We start from the raw sequence: 17794 nt of genomic DNA on the forward strand, positions 1-17794 counted from the left end.
AGAGGTTTGGCCATTATCATAAAACAAATATATAACAGTTAAGTCAAGCACAACCATAAAACCAAAACAAATTGACATTGTGTTTGGCAAAGAAATGAGCGAGCTGATTGAGTGTACATTATACTCCTACTACTACACTTGTTTGTTTTGCCTTTACATAGCTTTTCTTGGCTCCTTTGCGTCCAACAGCGTACTGCACCAAACAGAACCCCTGCAGCCTGCCTCTCCTTTGCATCCTGTTTGGACCTGAGCCCATCCTGTGCAGGTTGGCATGCATGCATACTGTACTAAAACATACACATACTGGCCTGTCTCAACCTCACAGTAAATAGTTTGAGCTTCTCTTCTGGGTATTGTTCACTGTACAACTGCAACTGATAAAACTGCAGCAGTAACAGTAACAGCAGTAACAGCGGGGCAGCTGAGGTGAAGATAAAAAAAAAATATTTAAAAATCAAGCCTTCTCTGCCCCAATGCAGATGTTTGAAAATGTGTACTTGTGTGCGACCCTGCACACTTTCATGTGTTCTATTCTCAAGTTTAATCAATCGTAGGAATTAAATGGCGGAACATGCATAAAACATGACAGACATTCAGACAACGTAGCGTAAGGGAGTAGGGGCGAATGAGAGAAGGAGCTAAGTACTGTACATACCAACGTAATATGGTATGCAAAGACATCTTTCAATGCAGCAGCAGCGGCAGCAGCAACAATCCTATCAGGCATACTGGCTGCCACAGAGACACACGCTCATAGCTATTCGGTCTAGCTAATATGCACCAAACGTTATATATACAAGAGATAGAGTCTCTTTGACACTAGGATGTGAGAAAGCAACAGCAGGAACGGGGAGAGAGGGAGCAACAGACCGGGTGCATGCAGCCTCAGACACAGATACGATGCTTACAAAAAAAAAAAAAAAACCCACCTCAGTCTGGAGCAGATTCCTGCCGCACAGAGCAGAACCAGGGGAATCAATTATGAAAAAATATATACAGTAGCTATAACCGGCCGAGAATTCCAAAAACACTGAGCAGGGGGAGCTGGAGAGAAGATGGGGAGGCGGAATGACACAATAAATGATACAAGTCTAGCGGATGCAGCGGATGCAGATGCTGTGTGACTGGGATGGTGTGCCCGAGTGTGATGAGCATGTGAGTGCCGGCATGAGGAAGAGGGAACGAAGTGACATAGAACGCGTGAGAAAGAAAGAGGTGGAAGGAGAAGCCTGAATAAAATGTGTGAGATGTGGAGGATGTATTAGAGGAAATGCCCCTCCCTCTTCACACACACACACACACACACACACATAACTCGACACACACTTCCCTATGCACAGTCAGCATTGGAGTGAGTATGCTTTCAGTGAAACTGAGTGAGTTGTAAATGGGGAAGAAGAGTGCAAAGAGAAAAAAGCTTGTGGTGCTCATTTCACTTTCATTGAAAGTGGCTCAAATTTGACTGCAGTGGAACAATACAATACAATACAATACATGTATTCTTTGATTAAAAGGGCCTTTTTAACTAGCTTTAACATGTTCATACTATGCCTGGAATGGGAATGTGAGACTGTAATCTAAGAACTAAAGCCTTGTTTCCACCAAGTGGTACGGTTCGCAGAGTCCCGGGTATCACACCAGCTATTAAGTAACAGAAGCAAACCGAATTTGACTGCCTCCTTGAAACAAAGATCCTCTATTGTACAAAAGTGACTTAGTTAGTTCCGTGTCCCTAGACCTTGTTCATGAGCAGTAATCTATCATCTACCATCCAGGTAAACCTACTGTTGAAATGTTGGTTGCACTGACTGTATTTTATTTATCTACTATTGAAAATGTACTGAATACTGAAAATGGGAACAGAAAAGGTTAACCTCCAACCTGAAGTGTTGGTTTCATTTTATTCAAATAAAGTGTGAATGCATTTGCCATGAATTATTCTTTACTTGTTTGTCTAGATCTATAATTAGTTCATACCTGATTCAGTCATTCATTCATTTTCTACAGCTTATCCTCACAAGGGTCACGGGGGTGCTGGAGCCAATCCCAGCTGTCCTCGGGGGAGAGGCGGGGTACACCCCGGACTGGTCGCCAGCCAATCACAGGGCACATATAGACAAACAACCATTCACACTCACATTCATACCTATGGACAGTTTGGAGTCCCCAGTTAACCTAGCATGCATGTTTTGTACCTGGAGAAAACCTACGCATGCACGGGGAGAACATGCAAACTCCACACAGAGATGGCAGAGGGTGGAATTGAACCCTGGTCTCCTAGCTGTGAGGTCTGCGGGCTAACAACTCGCCCGCCGTGCAGCCACAAACCTAATTCGCTGACAAAAAAAATAATAGGAAACTTCACCTACACTGTCCATTACCCAGTTATTTATTTCACAGTCAGACTGGTTGAAAAAATAAAAATAAACAAGGCAAGATAGAAAATAGATGATAAGGCGTATTTAAAAATAGCAATTTCGGTATTTGTTCTGTAGCACAAGCACAAGCAGTCCTGATGCTTGTAGGGGGGTAATTAATTGATTATTTCAGAGCAGACTTTTCTGTTTACCAGGTGACTGAACAGGTGGCTGAGCGGGGAGGTGGGCCCTTCAACAGCGCTTTTGGAACAGTGCAGATCCTGAGTCGCATCAGGTGTCGAACAATTGCAGCATCAGCATTTCATTGTTAATGTTTAGCATAAATTACTTCACGTTTAACTTTGTTTTTAGGACACAAGAATTTATTATGAAATTCCAGAGTTAATATTTTCCAGTATCGTGACAATCACTGCACCTGAAAGTACAGTATATTACTTTTAGTATAAAAAGTCTTCTAAATATATGCGTACACAATTTGCCCTTGCATACAGTATCCTTCCTCTAAAGGAAACAAGCTGTGTCAGCACTGACTCAAAGTGTATTATTAGCACACATTAGTTAGCATTAGTTCTCTCTGCCATTAACACAAAGAGCCATGCATTTGTTGTGTGTAAAAGAGAGGCGCTTACAAAGACAATTGTCTATTAAAATAGTCAACAACTAATGTGTTAGTCGACTTTTTTTTTTTTGGAAATCAGTTTTACTTGCAAAATCCAGATGTTACACCAGATGACGGCACAGCGTAAACGGCAGTCAAAAGTGTTGGAGCAAAGTACGCAATGCAATATCTGCAAGACGGACCTTGCCTTCCAAGGCAGCAAACTGCAATGCATGAGTAGAAACAACAATGAAGAGGGAGCATCATAAGTAGCTGTTAATATTAGCGTAAACAGAGAGCTTCCTATTTATTCATAGAGCTGTAAACTTTAACATCAGTGATGACAATTTCATTCAATAGCCACCCTTAGCGCAAACAAGAGTGATGCGTTAGAATTGGAAATGTAGTAACACTAAAATTTTAACGCTGTATTTCAGTGTTAAGAAAATGGGCGGCTTTGTTACAAAGTTACAGGCACACCTCAGCAAGCAATGTCCAAAATACAGTTGGGCGATCATTTTTATATACCAGTATTGATTCTTCCAATGAAGAACATGACTTATACTTGTATACATGAGAAACATAAATAAGCAGAGCGAATAACTGCATGCAATGGCAGACTTTATTGGTACACAAGATAAATGAAATTATGTCATCATGAGGAGAAGGAAAGTTTGGCGGAAACCTCTGAGAATGAATGCGGCTACAGGGGGTTAGCTTAGTTTAGCATGCTAGTGGGGTTGATTGCGCGACACAGGCTGGATTAGTCTATCTTTACCACTTTAATGATGACGTGCAGATTCTGAGGGGAAAAAAGATGGGAAGCATGTTCTTGTACCCAACTCGTCAAACAGACACACAGAGGACACACTACTGCCCTTCAAAATAAAATTGACATTTGCTGTCCAACTGTCAAAACATATCTACATATCTACATATACATTTAGGATTGCAGTTTGAAGTACTGTACAGTACAATTTGAGACAAGGTTTCGATCTTAATACAAGACCCAGCTGAATAAAAATTTTGTATAATTTATATCGTCATGTATGCCAGTATTTGCTAGCCCTATTGTATAAGTAGTAGGTGCAAGATAAGGCACACCAAACAAAAATGATTCATTTTGCCGTATAATAACTAGGCAGAAAACATTTAGAGCCGCAGCTCCTTCAGGTTTATCTGACACAGCTCACTGTCTATTTTTATTCACCAATCCCAAGTAATAAGCCGTACACAACACAGATAGGTAATATATCCAAAGCATTGCTTGTGTAGAATTATCCTGACATAATGAACTGAGTGCTATCTGAAAATGTTTTCCATTATGGAAAGCAATTCATGTTCTACTCTTTGCTGCTTTCTGGGTAGTTTCATTATGGTTACCATATCTGTAACTGTAATACATGAGTTTTTCATGGTCATGAGGTGGACAAAGACAGGTGCAAATTGGGGATTTCTGAGGGATTATTATGCAGTAAGATTTGGTTGCTTGAAAAAAAGGTCAGGCATTACCAATGACATGTAGATTTTTAGCATGCTAGAGGTCCAAGCATTACCATACTAACACGGTCTCAAGAAAACGGGCCATGTTATATTCAAGGGAGCGAGAGATGTATATGTGCAAACCGGTGGCATCAAACAACTTCTTCCGACACCAGTCAGGAGTCAAAAGCACATGTCTCAAAGGCTATGACGCTTACTTTAAGATAATGGTGATTAATGGAGCAGAGTCAAACAACTAATCATTTATTTTGTACTGCAGTCAGATGTTAATTCAATGATATTGAAACAGGATTTTCTCCTACGTGCCATTTGGTCCTTGTACAACCAGAGAAGAAGCCTGGTTCGCATTGCAGTAACCCGGCCTGTTCCCAATGAACAATGCACGAAGATACTACAGTTTGTTGTGAGCACCAACAAGCAAAATTCTAAGTTAAAACTTTATTAGAACTTGAAAATGTTCACAAAAATGTGAACTGCAAGAACTGAACTGAAAAGCTCATCATTTAGTAACATAACTGATGGGGGAAAGTCTGCAACACATATTTGACTTTGTGAAGCAATCGTGTTGCTGACACCTATCTGCATCCACCAGGGGCTCCATGCACTTTGGCCAGCCTCGCTGTCCCTGCCACTCTATGATAACTCAAAGACAGACAGCCAAAGTGTCCTGGCCACTCTCCACCCGGTGGTGATGCGCCACAGAGAAGTGTGGTGGTGTCTGGGGCTTCTAGCAGCCTGGACATAGTGAATAAAATCCATCTGAAACTTGGCTATGAAGCTCAGAAAATAAGGAATTTTAGATGACATGTGTCTTCAACAGAAGGCCTATAATAACAAACATTAATAAAATTACCCGCTTCAGTGGCACAATCCAAAGGATCTGAGGTGAGCGCTAGCTTTGAACGCAAGGAATACTGTCAACATTGCATGCAGATGAGAATTGCAAACAAAATAGAAAACAGATTTTTTTTCATCCAAAGTATTTTGAAAAGGTAACAGATGACTCCACAATGTCAAGAGCAACTTGTGTCAGCAGCGTATCACTTAAAACAAGTTAGGCTGTTAAATCATGTTTGTTTTTTTTTTAAATAAATTACTGTTGCATACCTACTATATCTGTATCTGTTTTAGATTTTTTCTTTGAGTTTGAAAATGCAAGTGAGATCGTTTGTCAGGATCGCCATTAGCTCTGCTGTTAAAAAATATAAATAAAGATTTATGACTATGAAAATCCTTAGTCGAAGACAGCCCTACTATATCCTGACCTTGTGGGTGACAAATATTCTATGTGTAACATTGACTCATTTCTCTGACTGACAATGCAGCATGACCATGACGATCCCATGTAGTTAGATAAAATAACATAAAATGAATAACAGTTGATGCTGGTGGGCGACTTTATCATTATTCAAAAAAAGCATAACCTCCTAGGGCGAAGACAACATGGTGAGTATGTTGAGGCTGTATGTTAGCAGCTCAAACTGCCAAAATGATTTGAATAAGCACGTGTTCATGGGTGCTTCATCCACAGCGGATCACTTGTTTCCATCTTGCCCTGTCCTTTGTGCCTTGCTAGCACCTGCCGGTCCTCTCAAACCACATCTAGAACCCTCTCTTGCAGCTCCATCTCCAGTGTCCTCCTACCATATAGCCACAATCCTTCTCACACTTCCAAACCACTTCAGTATGGCTCTCTGACCTTGTCTCCCAGATATCTAACTTGGGCTGTTCCTCTGATCTGCTCATTTCTAACCTTGTCCATTCTCATCATTCCAAACAAAATCTAAGCATCTTCTGCTCTTCCACATTCAGCTCTGACTCCTGTTGGTTGGTCAGCACTGCCGTCTCCAGACCATACGTCACAGCAGGTCTCGTTACTGTTCTCTTCATACTCTTGATACAATTTTAGCACTCCACCCTGCCTGCATTAAATTGTCCAAACTGGCTGTTGCTCTTCCTAAAATGTCAGCAAAAAGATTTGCCACCAATGACAAAAATATCAATATTTGATAACGTCCCATTGGCTTGTAAATTGCCAATTACCTTTTGAAATGCATCCGCTGAATCAAACAAAGCGAGCCAACGCTTCCTCATCTGCAGGGCTACGAAAGTAGGTGATCTAATCAGGAAACACGAAGTGCTGCTCTAATTGCATCATTAGCTAAACCAATGACTCAGTCACAGTGACTTTTGCAAAGCCCACCCCACCAACCTCCCCAGCCCCCTAACCCATCCAGAAATAGGGAGCCAAGCCTGCAGCTCTTTATTGTAGAGCTGCTCAAGCAGAATCATTCTAACATGTTGTGTGTGCAACAGTGCAAAATGTTAATAAGCCAGAAATATCCTCAACTGAAAACTGAAAGAATTTACATTTTGCACTGTTGGATCTTAAGGAGGTCAAGTACAGCTTCAAAATGTAGAAACAGAAGTGAGAAATGAGATTGAAAAAAATGAGGAGGCAATTTATTGCAAACAAGTATTCACAGCAGAGGCTCCTCCCACAGTGTGCGGCTCCTCCAGCTGTACAATCTGGTTCTCCCGACCTCCGTGGACACACAATGGATGCTCACATTGTATATCCGACATGAATGTGCCTTACCTGTCTAAGGCGGGCATCTCTTCTCACTGCGCACTCTAGTTTAACTCTAGTTAAACTACCACTTTCAAGCCAGGCTTTCTTATCTGGGCATACCTGGGGACAACTTTAGGTCTGCCCTCCTCCCCGTTCTGCTGCACTGCTTTGTCTTGAGAGTGTGACCAATCACAGGACAGCAGGCTTGCCCAGAGGCGGAACGTGGGTGGAATAAATTAAAATAGATGATTTTGGAAATTCAACTTGAATAGGTACAGATTCTGCAAGATATAAAAAGCTTTCTGTGCGGGTTGTTGTGTGCAACTGCTCTAGAGAAGTCCTCAACTCAATACAAAAATGTGCATAATAGGTCCCCTTTAAATGAATGGGAATGTTGTTCTGAGCTCCTGTTTCCATGACTATATTACTGGTTATACTTCAGCCAAGTAGTGCACTGCTAATTACACAAAAAAAAATTAAAAACAACATTATGACTTGATATTATTGAATATATTTGCAGAAATAAGCCTCATACCCCAAATAAACACCCTGTGCTCTCTGCAGTTGCATAAAAAACAATGAGAAAATACTCCATATAGTACAGTATCTTCTCTGCAAAACTCTGATAGCAGTGGTTTCCAGAAAGTCAACCCACAGAAGAAAACTTGCATTTCCTGTGTAGGATGAGTTGAAAGTGCTTGAAAAAAAAACAACAACCGTCGATGAAGTAGTGGTGTGCAATACCGCTAGATTTGGTATCAATTAGATACCAAATAAATACTGGGTTAGTATCACCAATACCTTTAAAAATTAAGATGGATGCATATCAATCTGAAAAAAAATCACAATCTGAATTACTTTGACTTTTTTTTGTGATTTGCTTTTTACATTGTTAATCAGTTAAAATTCAGGAAAGAATTAGGGCGGAGATTATAAGTAAAGATAAAATACTTACAATACAGACTTCTTACAAATTATAAAACTTGTGTTCTTGCTTTCGGCCTGAAAATATAACCAAACTACGCTCATCTTTCTTTCCGTCATCCTCCTGCTCTCTCTGTGGTATGTCTGGGCTTGCCTGCTATAGGTAGTAGTGGGCTATTTGGTTGCCTCTGGCTGCTGAGTGACGTGATGGCAAATCAAACACGAGAGGGAGGGGGACAAAGGGAGCTTTCTCTGCTATGTGACTGACACAGAGACGCACGGCCAGGTTGCATCTTGAATGAAAACCACTGCAGTCGACAGGAAAACCAACTGAAGCCCAAGTATCAATGCAAAAAGACCAATGCATATCATTGCACAGCATACAGTTCACTCACTCCCCCGAGGCTATTCCCTCTTTGTCAGGGACATGTGTTGGACAACGCGTGTCCCGTTGTCAAGGTGACGTCCGCTCCTGATCGGCGGGAGAAAGTCACCTGGCCTGTGCCGCACTCTGCTAGCCGAATGCAGCAGCCTGACTGCGGCTGACTTGCTGGCTAGCTCGGGCAAGCGGAGGCTGGACGAACACCTCCTGGAGCTGACTGTCTCCGCGTCGTCGACTCACATCTCTGCACACAACACAAGTCTCCCCCGGCAGTAACACTGACACGCACACACTCACACACACGGTGCTCGGCTGACCGGATCCAATCACGCCGAAATGCGAACGTCACCTCGGGCTTCCTTTAACGCTCCGCCTGGCCACATTGGCGGAGCGGACGTCAAACACGGTACAATTGGAAAGCTTATCACGGAATGGAAAAAGTCCTCATTGGCCATTTTTATCCTTTTGATTGTTTAACACCCATGTTGGCGTGTTTTCATGAGACAATGTCTGTTAATGGCTGTTTACCGTGATTAATATGACGTGAAATCAAACGACCATGCCCCAAAGTGGCTGACGAATGTGACAATAAAAAGCAGAAACATCAATGTGTGCAGACAAAAGCAAAAATCGTCTTACCCTTGATGAAATGGTTCCCTTTCCTCCCTTTAGTGAGAATCGTCTGGATTTTGTTTCTCTTGACACTCAACTACCACGCGTTGTGCCTCGCCCCACCCATACGACTGGAGGCGAGCTACTATTGGTCAAGCGGAGCAAAACTGCAACCGGGCCAAGACGCCTGATTGGTTAGACGCCTCTCAATCAATTTGGATTCGGCTTCCCGCGTTTGTCAGTGGTGCCAACAATAAGTTGCATGATGCAGTCTATATTTGTGCGTCCAGCCACAGGGCTAATGCACATACATGAAACCCAAGATGAGGTGACCTCCAGTGTTTAGATTTTTTTCTTCTTGTCACAGAGTTTATTTTAAGCGCCAAGTCAAGAACATTTTATTTACCATATACTAGACCCTGAAGTTGAAGTTTTATACTCTGGTCAATACAGTATAGAGCGCCAGGAACCAAATGAACCCCCACAAGAGCAAACACTTGACGGAAAGGCAAAGAAAAACCCTGAACCGAACTCAGGCACTGTTAGGCGGCCATCTGTCTCAACCAGCACAGTGAGACAGAGGGTGGATAGCAAGAAGACAGGATAACAGGGTTGATTAAGGGATCACATGTAGAGTTTGTGTGCCGATCCTGTGCTTCTGTGGGTTTTTCTGCGGGTATTGCACCTCCTCCCAAAACATGCAGTGGTGTGAATGGTTGGTCCAGAACAAAAATGCTAATTGATGCATATTTGTATGCAGTTGACTAATCATTCTCACTGGTATTTGTGCCATGAGACCAGAGTAAAGAACATATGCATAAAGTAAAGGGAAAAGATGGCTATATTTAGTCACATATCTCATGGCACAAGCCAAATATCCAAAAAACAAAATGCTGTCAGCTGAGTGTAATTGTTATTTTTCACATTCTCTTACTTTAACTAGGTCTAAGTTCACTAAAAGCTTCTTTAAGAGTAAACAGCAGCATGTATAAACCTCTAGACACCAAAATTAAGACCAGTTTTCTCTTGCAAAATGTTTTTTAGGGAACAAAAATAGTCTTGGGTCAGTATTGTGTATACACAGCGATGCTCCAGTGGAGATTCAACATGGGTCTCGCAACTGTTAGGCTGACGTGCTAACCACGAGGCTATTGCTCAGCCAAAGACAACAACAATATAACAATAACTGTATTCTCCTACTACAAAAATAAGGATTGTACTAGTAGTAGCATTCGTGTCTGCAGCTCTGCAAGCAGGAGCACCTACACTGTACTACAGGGGGAGAAAGAGGGTGACGTTAGTAACATGGACGCGAGAGGAAACAAAACAATGAGTGGTGAATAACAATAACATGGAACAAGCTGCTTTAAAGCAGAGTTTATTGAATTTTGTTCGTAAATGCTGTGCTGTGCAGTGATTGTTCATGTTAGATTTTGCGGTTGAATGAAAATCAAGATTGGCTGTAAGTGCAAACTAAGGCTTCATCTCTGGCTTTGACACCCAAATATTAATATAATTATTAATATAAATAGTATACACTCACCAGCCACATCATTGGGTACAGTATATTCATCTAATGCAGTCGTTTTCAAAGTGCACACCTCACCCTCCTCTATAATACAATTGGGGCCTTCCCTACGCTCTGAGAATCTTTTTTTTTTTTTTTTTTCGGAGCACATTTCACAGAATTTCCATTCACACGAAACTCCCTTTAGTCCATCATTGTAGGAAGTGACAATAATTTCCCCTTTTACATAACTAAAGTTATCTTAGTCATTTTTCGTCATTTATTCCCCTTAAATGGTGTGGAAATATACTGCGTCACACGGGTAGGTGTTTGTAACCCAAATTAGCTACAAGGGGGAGTGAAATATTCAGAATGATGCAGTGCAGTTCAACAACACTACAAACTGCAACCACAGCAGTAAAAGTACTGTATGGTTAACACCTTCCAAATCAGTGCCATCAAAAGTATCCATGATTGTTGTTGTAGAGGTTTTTTTGTAATATTTCATTATATTGTACTGAAGATAGGTGTACCTAAAGTTGTGGCTCATGAGCGTGCATAACACACAGCAGTTCTTGGCGGATATAACGCTGCTGAAGTCAGTCTTTCATAATGAGCGGAGACTTGACTTGAGCGGCAACCTCAGCCCCCATAAGTTCCTCTACAATTGTCAGGGCGAATTCAAAACTGGTTCCGGGCCCACGACTGGTGATGTAATGTCCGTCCTTCTGCACTCGCGCCTCGGAATATTTATAGTGATCTAAAAACAGACAAAAAGAGTAGCACAACGAGAACCATCATCATGCAACAGGCTGAATGAAGGCTTGGATGAAGACACTGAGCTGTGTGCACGTCAGTCCTGTAACAACACTGCTGCTGACCTAGTTTCTAGTACGTTCTGTCAAATTCCTGCTACTGATTTCACCTCTTGAATGTGCTACTGCATTGTGGCATGAGATGTTACCTGCATGACAGCGCCACCTGCTGTTTTCTAAGGGTAAATCTTTTTGATAAAATATTCCTGATTTAGAAAGACTTGCTGTCCATTTTAACTGCATTTCCACATCCTTTTGCAATTCTGTCTGCTCACCTCCAGCCATCATCTTCTCCTTCATAGCGGGATGCGTGGTGACCGTGCTGCCGTAGCCTATGCCGTGTGCCAGAAGAGCAGTGGGACCTGCAGCAGAAAAGAGTTAAAGCTGTTTACGGTTAATTAAGGTTTGTCTATTTGTATTGTGAGTATCAGACCAGTCTTTTGTACAAAATCCCAGTTGCCTGTTCAAAAAAATGTCAAAATACAGATGTAAATTTCAGTTCATGAGAGTTGTTCCAACCCCAGGGGGGTTAATAGTGATGGGTCGCTATTTAGAATTTTCACGTATTTCGGCATCAGCCTTTATTTAAATCCAACAGGCCAATATCAAGAAATTAATTTAAAACTGTTATATCAGCTCTGATGCAACCCCACTTCTCCGTGTCTCCTTCCACTGTTCAGCATTGTTCCACCAATGGTGCCATCTGATTGGTTAAGCAAGCCACAGTATGCGTTAGTGGTAGAGCTAATCTGAAGCGGACGCTGTCCTCACATACACTGCAGAGATTTAAGTTTTCCCATGTGGAGACATCTTGAAAGACATACTGGTTGATCTCTATTAATATTTACATAATTCCTTTGACAGATAAAAATACATTTTATGGTTTAGGTCATAAGAAATATGCGATATTATCATGTTTTTAAACTTAATTTGGTGGTGCACAAGCAATTAAAAAACATTATTATATATTTTTTAATATTATTGTACAGGCAGGCTGCATGGCGGTTGAGTGGTTAGCGCACAGACCTCACAGCTAGGAGACCCGAGTTCAAGCTCACCCTCGGCCATCTCTGTGTGGAGTTTGCATGTTCTCCCCGTGCATGCGTGGGTTTTCTCCGGGTACTCCGGTTTCCTCCCACATTCCAAAAACATGCTAGGTTAATTGGCGACTCCAAATTGTCCATAGGTATGAATATGAGTGTGAATGGTTGTTTGTCTATATGTGCCCTGTGATTGGCTGGCGACCAGTCCAGGGTGTAAGACAGCTGGGATAGGCTCCAGCAACCCCGCAACCCTTGTGAGGATAAGCGGTAGAAAATGAATAAATGAATGAATTATTATTGTACATCTAAAATGTCACTAGATTGATGCACAGATGTGTTATAACGTGCAACCAAGTCAGTTGTGGTACGCCTGAAGCTTTTGCCTCACTGGTTAGCGCTGCTCGACTTAACTCTCAATCAGTGAAGATGTGTGGACACGGGATCGAGCCTGAGCAGGGTGGGGGTTGTAGTGGTAAATCCTTCTGTAGCGGTCCAAATTTAATTGTGGCCGGCCGCCACATAGCCTGAAAATGAATGTATGGGAACACTGAGTAATATCTAAGTGACCCTCACATTCTTTTTTTTTTTTTGTCTGCGCCCCTCAGTGGAATAGAAAAGGTTTGGACCCCCCTGTTCTATGGCTATCTCTATAGAACAGACAACAGAGAAAAAGCATAACACACTCACACTGCCCCTAGCAAACACATAATTTTTACAACTTTTACAAGGAGGTCTAATTTTAGGACAACAACAAAATATACGGTGACACAAACTTTCCTAAAAGGTGTCCTTTAAACAGTATCACTGTTTCTTAACACAGAAACACTATACCGTTTCTGCCCGGAGACAATGCACCACAATGAAACAGGAGGTGGGGGTGTTCGAGGGGAAAAAAGGAGTGGCCGAAGACACTGTTCCTGCTGCATTAACTTTGGCAAAGGCCGAGCACTGCAGTGAGCTCATCCAAAAAAGTGTTAATAAATAGAAAGTTATTGATTATGCTCCTTGGCGGTGGTCCCATGCAGTCTAAAGATTCCACTTTCCCCTGGCAGATGAGGAGACTGCAAGCTACTCTGGTTACAGCTAATCCCCACACAGAGGACGCCAGAGTGAGACAGCGAGACGGCAGCAGACATTAGAGATAAGCGCCTATCATCGGCATGATCACAAATGTTTTACACAGTATTTGGAATGGAAATATCATCATTCATGGGAGTAAAATCTCCAAAATCTTCAAAATGTCAGGGGCAAAATGACGCGGCACGGGGCCCGTCTCGCTAGCAGCTTCATTAAACTGTAAATTCCTGCGAGTGTTTCAATGTTTTCTAGGACACCCTTCAATCCACTTTGCCATATTGGTCCACAGTCCCTCTACATAATGTCCTTGATGTGTCCTTTCTCGCAGCATAAGGGGGTTGTTAGATAACACGCTCATTACATTTAAGGACAGCCATTTATCAAACCTTCATATTCCAATTTAGATACAAATAAGGCCATAAATTCAGTCAATAGTTCCAGTACTTGGAATATAGTGGTCACTAGCAAGTTTTCCTAGCGTGGGTTTTAAATACTGCAAGACACAGCATGCTGGTTTCATATGTCCCATTTAGCGTGCGTGTTAAAATCAGAGGCTTGTTTTTGTCGACCGCACCTGCACAGATGGCTGCAATAAGACCTTTTCTGCCATCTTGGTCTTTCAGCACCTTGCTGACAGCGGGAGACTGCAAGAGAACAGGGGAAGCAGATGTTGTGAGTGACTTGGCGGAACACACCGTATCAAAGCCAAACAAACTGTACACACTGGATATACTGTTGGCACAAGCACTATACAGTATATTAACTGTATTAATGAACTTCTTGCAAGGTAATGGCACCATGTGACATTGTAGACCTTAGTCACTGCTTCATACTATATTTCTTCAAACAGTGCCACTTAATTATACTCAATTGCAGAAAGTCTCAGGTAAGGCATTCATTTGATAGGAAGCCTTTTCTTTGTTATATTGTTATTTGGATAGCAGACAAGCACGAGTTCTGAATGGCATTTATGTGTATTTTAATTAATTCAGCCATTTTTATGCATAAACATGCTTATTGTGCCGGAGAATTTCTTAAATATGCATTTTTTTGACTAATAGGTCATATTCACCCATTAAAACAATGATTTTTATTCATTTATTTTTTCACAAAACGAAGAGCGAAGCCGCAAATTCACATTTACACTTCCTTCACAGCTGTAAGACCATGCGGGTGTGGGATTTTTTCATGTTTCATGGGGGCTTGGGGGATGGAATCCTGCATGACGCACCTGCACATGTTTAGTGTGCCTCACAAAAGTGCAGCACATTTAAACAAGACTTTGAAAAAAAATACTTTCACACAAAGGAGTCAGGAGAGCGATTATGACATAGGACAGATGAATCAATATTGGTTGATTCACAACTCCGTACCAGACAAACCAGACAAAAAGTGAGGTATCCATTTCAGGATTACTTGCACCACATCTATTAGCACAGAAGCCAGGATATACAGTAGTTTCCATTGCTTGCAAGATTAAACTATGCTCTCGTCAAAGTAATTTTCACCAAAACATAATAAAATACATACCATCATTCAGGTTTATGCTGTAAATTTAATGTTCTATAAAAAACAAAAAAAAAACACACAAGCATTCATGCCAAAACAAAAGATGGCCAACTAGTGAATATTTTGTGTAGATACCATTATTTTCCAACACCGTATACACCAAAACAACATGTAAATATAATTAGTTTGTTTAGTAAAATGACTGTGGGTCATGAGGCAGCGAGGAATTAAATATCTTATTTCCACACACACAGTACAGTCACCTAATATGACATGTTTTCTGTTAATTAGATTATACTACAATACATGTTGTCCTGCTGCTATATCACCACGCTATTTAGGGCACTCTTGCAGGAATCTGCGTCTTCTAATCAAGGCTTCAATTTATTGAAATGAACTGTAGAAATGTGGTAAAATATATGTCAGGAAAGGCGGGATTATGGCATTGTAAAGACACAGAAAACGCCATCCATTGGAAAGTAGTTGCGGTTTATGTCCACCAGATGACACCAAAGACCAATAGTTAACTGTAAGGCTGACACTCTGTTTCAGTTGCATGGAGCATCACAAAAGCCTCCTTTTCCAACGCAGAAACTTTTTTTCCTCAGGAACTTTTAAAAGTCCCTGAGCTTTTGAGAAAGAAAAACAGTTCTGCATTTCCACTAAAATTATCAAAGTAAAAAGGTTTCTCCATTACAGCACCTTCACCTTTTCACAAAGTAATGAATTAATAAATTATCACTGTTTTGTGGTTGAATACCATCTATTATTAGATTTTAAAATGTGCATATTTAATCAAATTGTACTTATTTGTGGCCTAAATTAACAACACTAACATAAAAATGTGTAAATTACTTGACTAAATGAACTAAAATACAAATACAAGGCAGAAGAAGCATTCCAATTGGGAATATAGTGTTGTATTCTAAATTGGCCACTGGGTGTCGGTGTTGAGTGAGACAAGGGCCAGACCTGATTGCCAGAAAATGTTTAAATTATCTCTCAACAGGCACAATAATACCAATGTAATAATAATAAAAACACAGACTACTGTTGGAGCTAAAACAAGCTAATAGTAAACTCTGAACCTCTGACATCACTTACTCCTTCCTCTCTGTCTGTCATTAAGGACCACTGGGCAACACATTTACTGTGACACACAAAAACATGGGAGTTTTATGGATTTCTTACCTCTGCCAAGTTCTGGGCGCCCGGCATTCCCCCGGGTAGAACCACCACATCATACGGGCCCTGAAAAGGAAATGGAAACTACTATTCAAATGCTGTGCAAAAGCTGATTTTAAACTGGAAAACTCGGTCCAACCTGGTTGCTTGCGTCCTCCAAGCTTGCATCAGGACAGATGACGACGTTCCTGCTGCACTGGACTGGATCCTTACCAGTCAGCCCTGCGATCGTCACTGCAATCTGTATGTTAAGGCGTAGGTGTCAACAAATATACTACACTGCCTTCAGTGTATGATAATACTTTTTGTGCAAACGGACTTTAATTTGAAAGCACCAAAATGGCTGCAGGGTGTCATTCACCTTTTGACATTTCATTCGCTCTCACTTTTAAGGTTAGGACAATGTTGAATCTATCATCAGTGGCAAGATTAGCATTATTATATTTTACAACACTGATATGACTGGTGTTGTCATGTACAGTTAATTTTAAGGCGCTGTACATTAATAGGCAAAGTTCCATAATAAGAGCGTCATTATGATTAGCATGTTTATAGCATACAAACAAACAACAAACCCCAGCTCTTCGCATAATGTCCACTGGAATAACGGTCTCCATCTCTTCTGCGCCCTTTGACAGGATGACCAACGCTCTCTTTCCGGCCATGATTAAGTTTGCAGCTCGTCAGGTGTAAAGACGCGAAGGAATGAAGCTTAGAACATTGTCGTCTCCATTAGCGTCTAGCTTGCACTTGGCCGGGTTGCCAGGCTCTGTGCCACTTTATCCCCCTTTCAGCGACAGCCTAGTAACAGTAACATTGAATCCCTTCCTCTTATATGAAAAACATAATGTGTACTCCTGTGAGAATTTTGCTCCTTATGGATTTAATCTTTAGTGGTTATCAATACAACTGTAGAAGACGAACATATAATCTTGGAGTATTTTGTGTACATTTCCCTTCTCTGGATGACGGAAGTAGATCTTTGGGTTTCTGCGCCATTAAATTAATATTGATTTGCGTGAAAACTGCTTTAAGGGTGAATTTTTGAAACAATACCAAAAGTTTTTAGTTATTGGAACTAGGACGACATAACTACAAGGTGATTTCCGGCCGTCCTGGAATGCATTACACATTGTCCACCAATAGGTGGCGGCATTACCCAATGATTCACAAGGGAACGTTATATGAAGCTGAGAGGAATATACGTCTGTCCAATTGTTTTTTTAATTCATTTTTATTTTTATAATTAAGACCCCCACAGTGTACTTCATTCTAACAAACTGGTGATATGTATATGTAGCAAAGTAAATAGTGAAAGTCATTAAAGAACCAATTAAGCACAGTTAAATATGTTTTAAACATGGGCCTGCAGGAGGTCAGGCAGGTCAGCAAGTTTGATTCAAGCAAGTTCTGCAGCACAAACCCAAGTCAATCATAGTGCAGCGTAAATCCAGGAATTTAAGACTGAGGCGCTCGTCGGACTTAATGTGCATTCAGTAATGAGACATAATTTCATATTAGTGAGAGCCCAGTGAAACAGCTCATTAGACAAAAAGCACAGGGTGCTGGCAGCAGGTTATTTACTGCGTGCCTGTGAGTGAATCCAAGAAACAGTGGTGATTACCAACATATGCAGCTGGGGATCAACTAGAACACAGTGGCCACTGTAGCGCTCCAGCTCATTTCCAT

The 17794-nt window shown here is 41.3% G+C and overlaps 2 protein-coding genes across 4 annotated transcripts in view; both read right to left on the minus strand.

The window, feature by feature from the left end:
* The window catches only part of kcnab2a (potassium voltage-gated channel subfamily A regulatory beta subunit 2a), a 78029-nt gene extending 67834 nt beyond the window's left edge, over positions 1-10195 (minus strand). For 2 of the 3 annotated variants that reach the window (XM_058054288.1, XM_058054286.1), the window contains exon 1: positions 8997-10195. The gene's annotated coding sequence lies outside the window, so the exon portion shown is untranslated. Of the gene's footprint in view, positions 1-929; positions 1308-8996 lie in introns of those variants that run through there. The other variant, XM_058054287.1, reaches the window with a different exon arrangement.
* A 136-nt stretch (positions 10196-10331) lies between these two features.
* On the minus strand, positions 10332-16894 carry park7 (parkinson protein 7). Its single transcript, XM_058054289.1, has 6 exons — positions 16681-16894; positions 16245-16346; positions 16112-16171; positions 13986-14055; positions 11567-11653; positions 10332-11236 (listed from the first exon to the last, which is right to left on the minus strand). Exons 1-6 carry the CDS (start codon positions 16768-16770, stop codon positions 11076-11078), a joined length of 570 nt encoding a protein of 189 aa, XP_057910272.1. The 5' UTR covers positions 16771-16894; the 3' UTR covers positions 10332-11075.
* Between the last annotated feature and the right edge of the window lie 900 nt (positions 16895-17794).

Source organism: Doryrhamphus excisus, chromosome 18, assembly GCF_030265055.1.
Source record: "Doryrhamphus excisus isolate RoL2022-K1 chromosome 18, RoL_Dexc_1.0, whole genome shotgun sequence".
NCBI lineage: Eukaryota > Metazoa > Chordata > Actinopteri > Syngnathiformes > Syngnathidae > Doryrhamphus > Doryrhamphus excisus.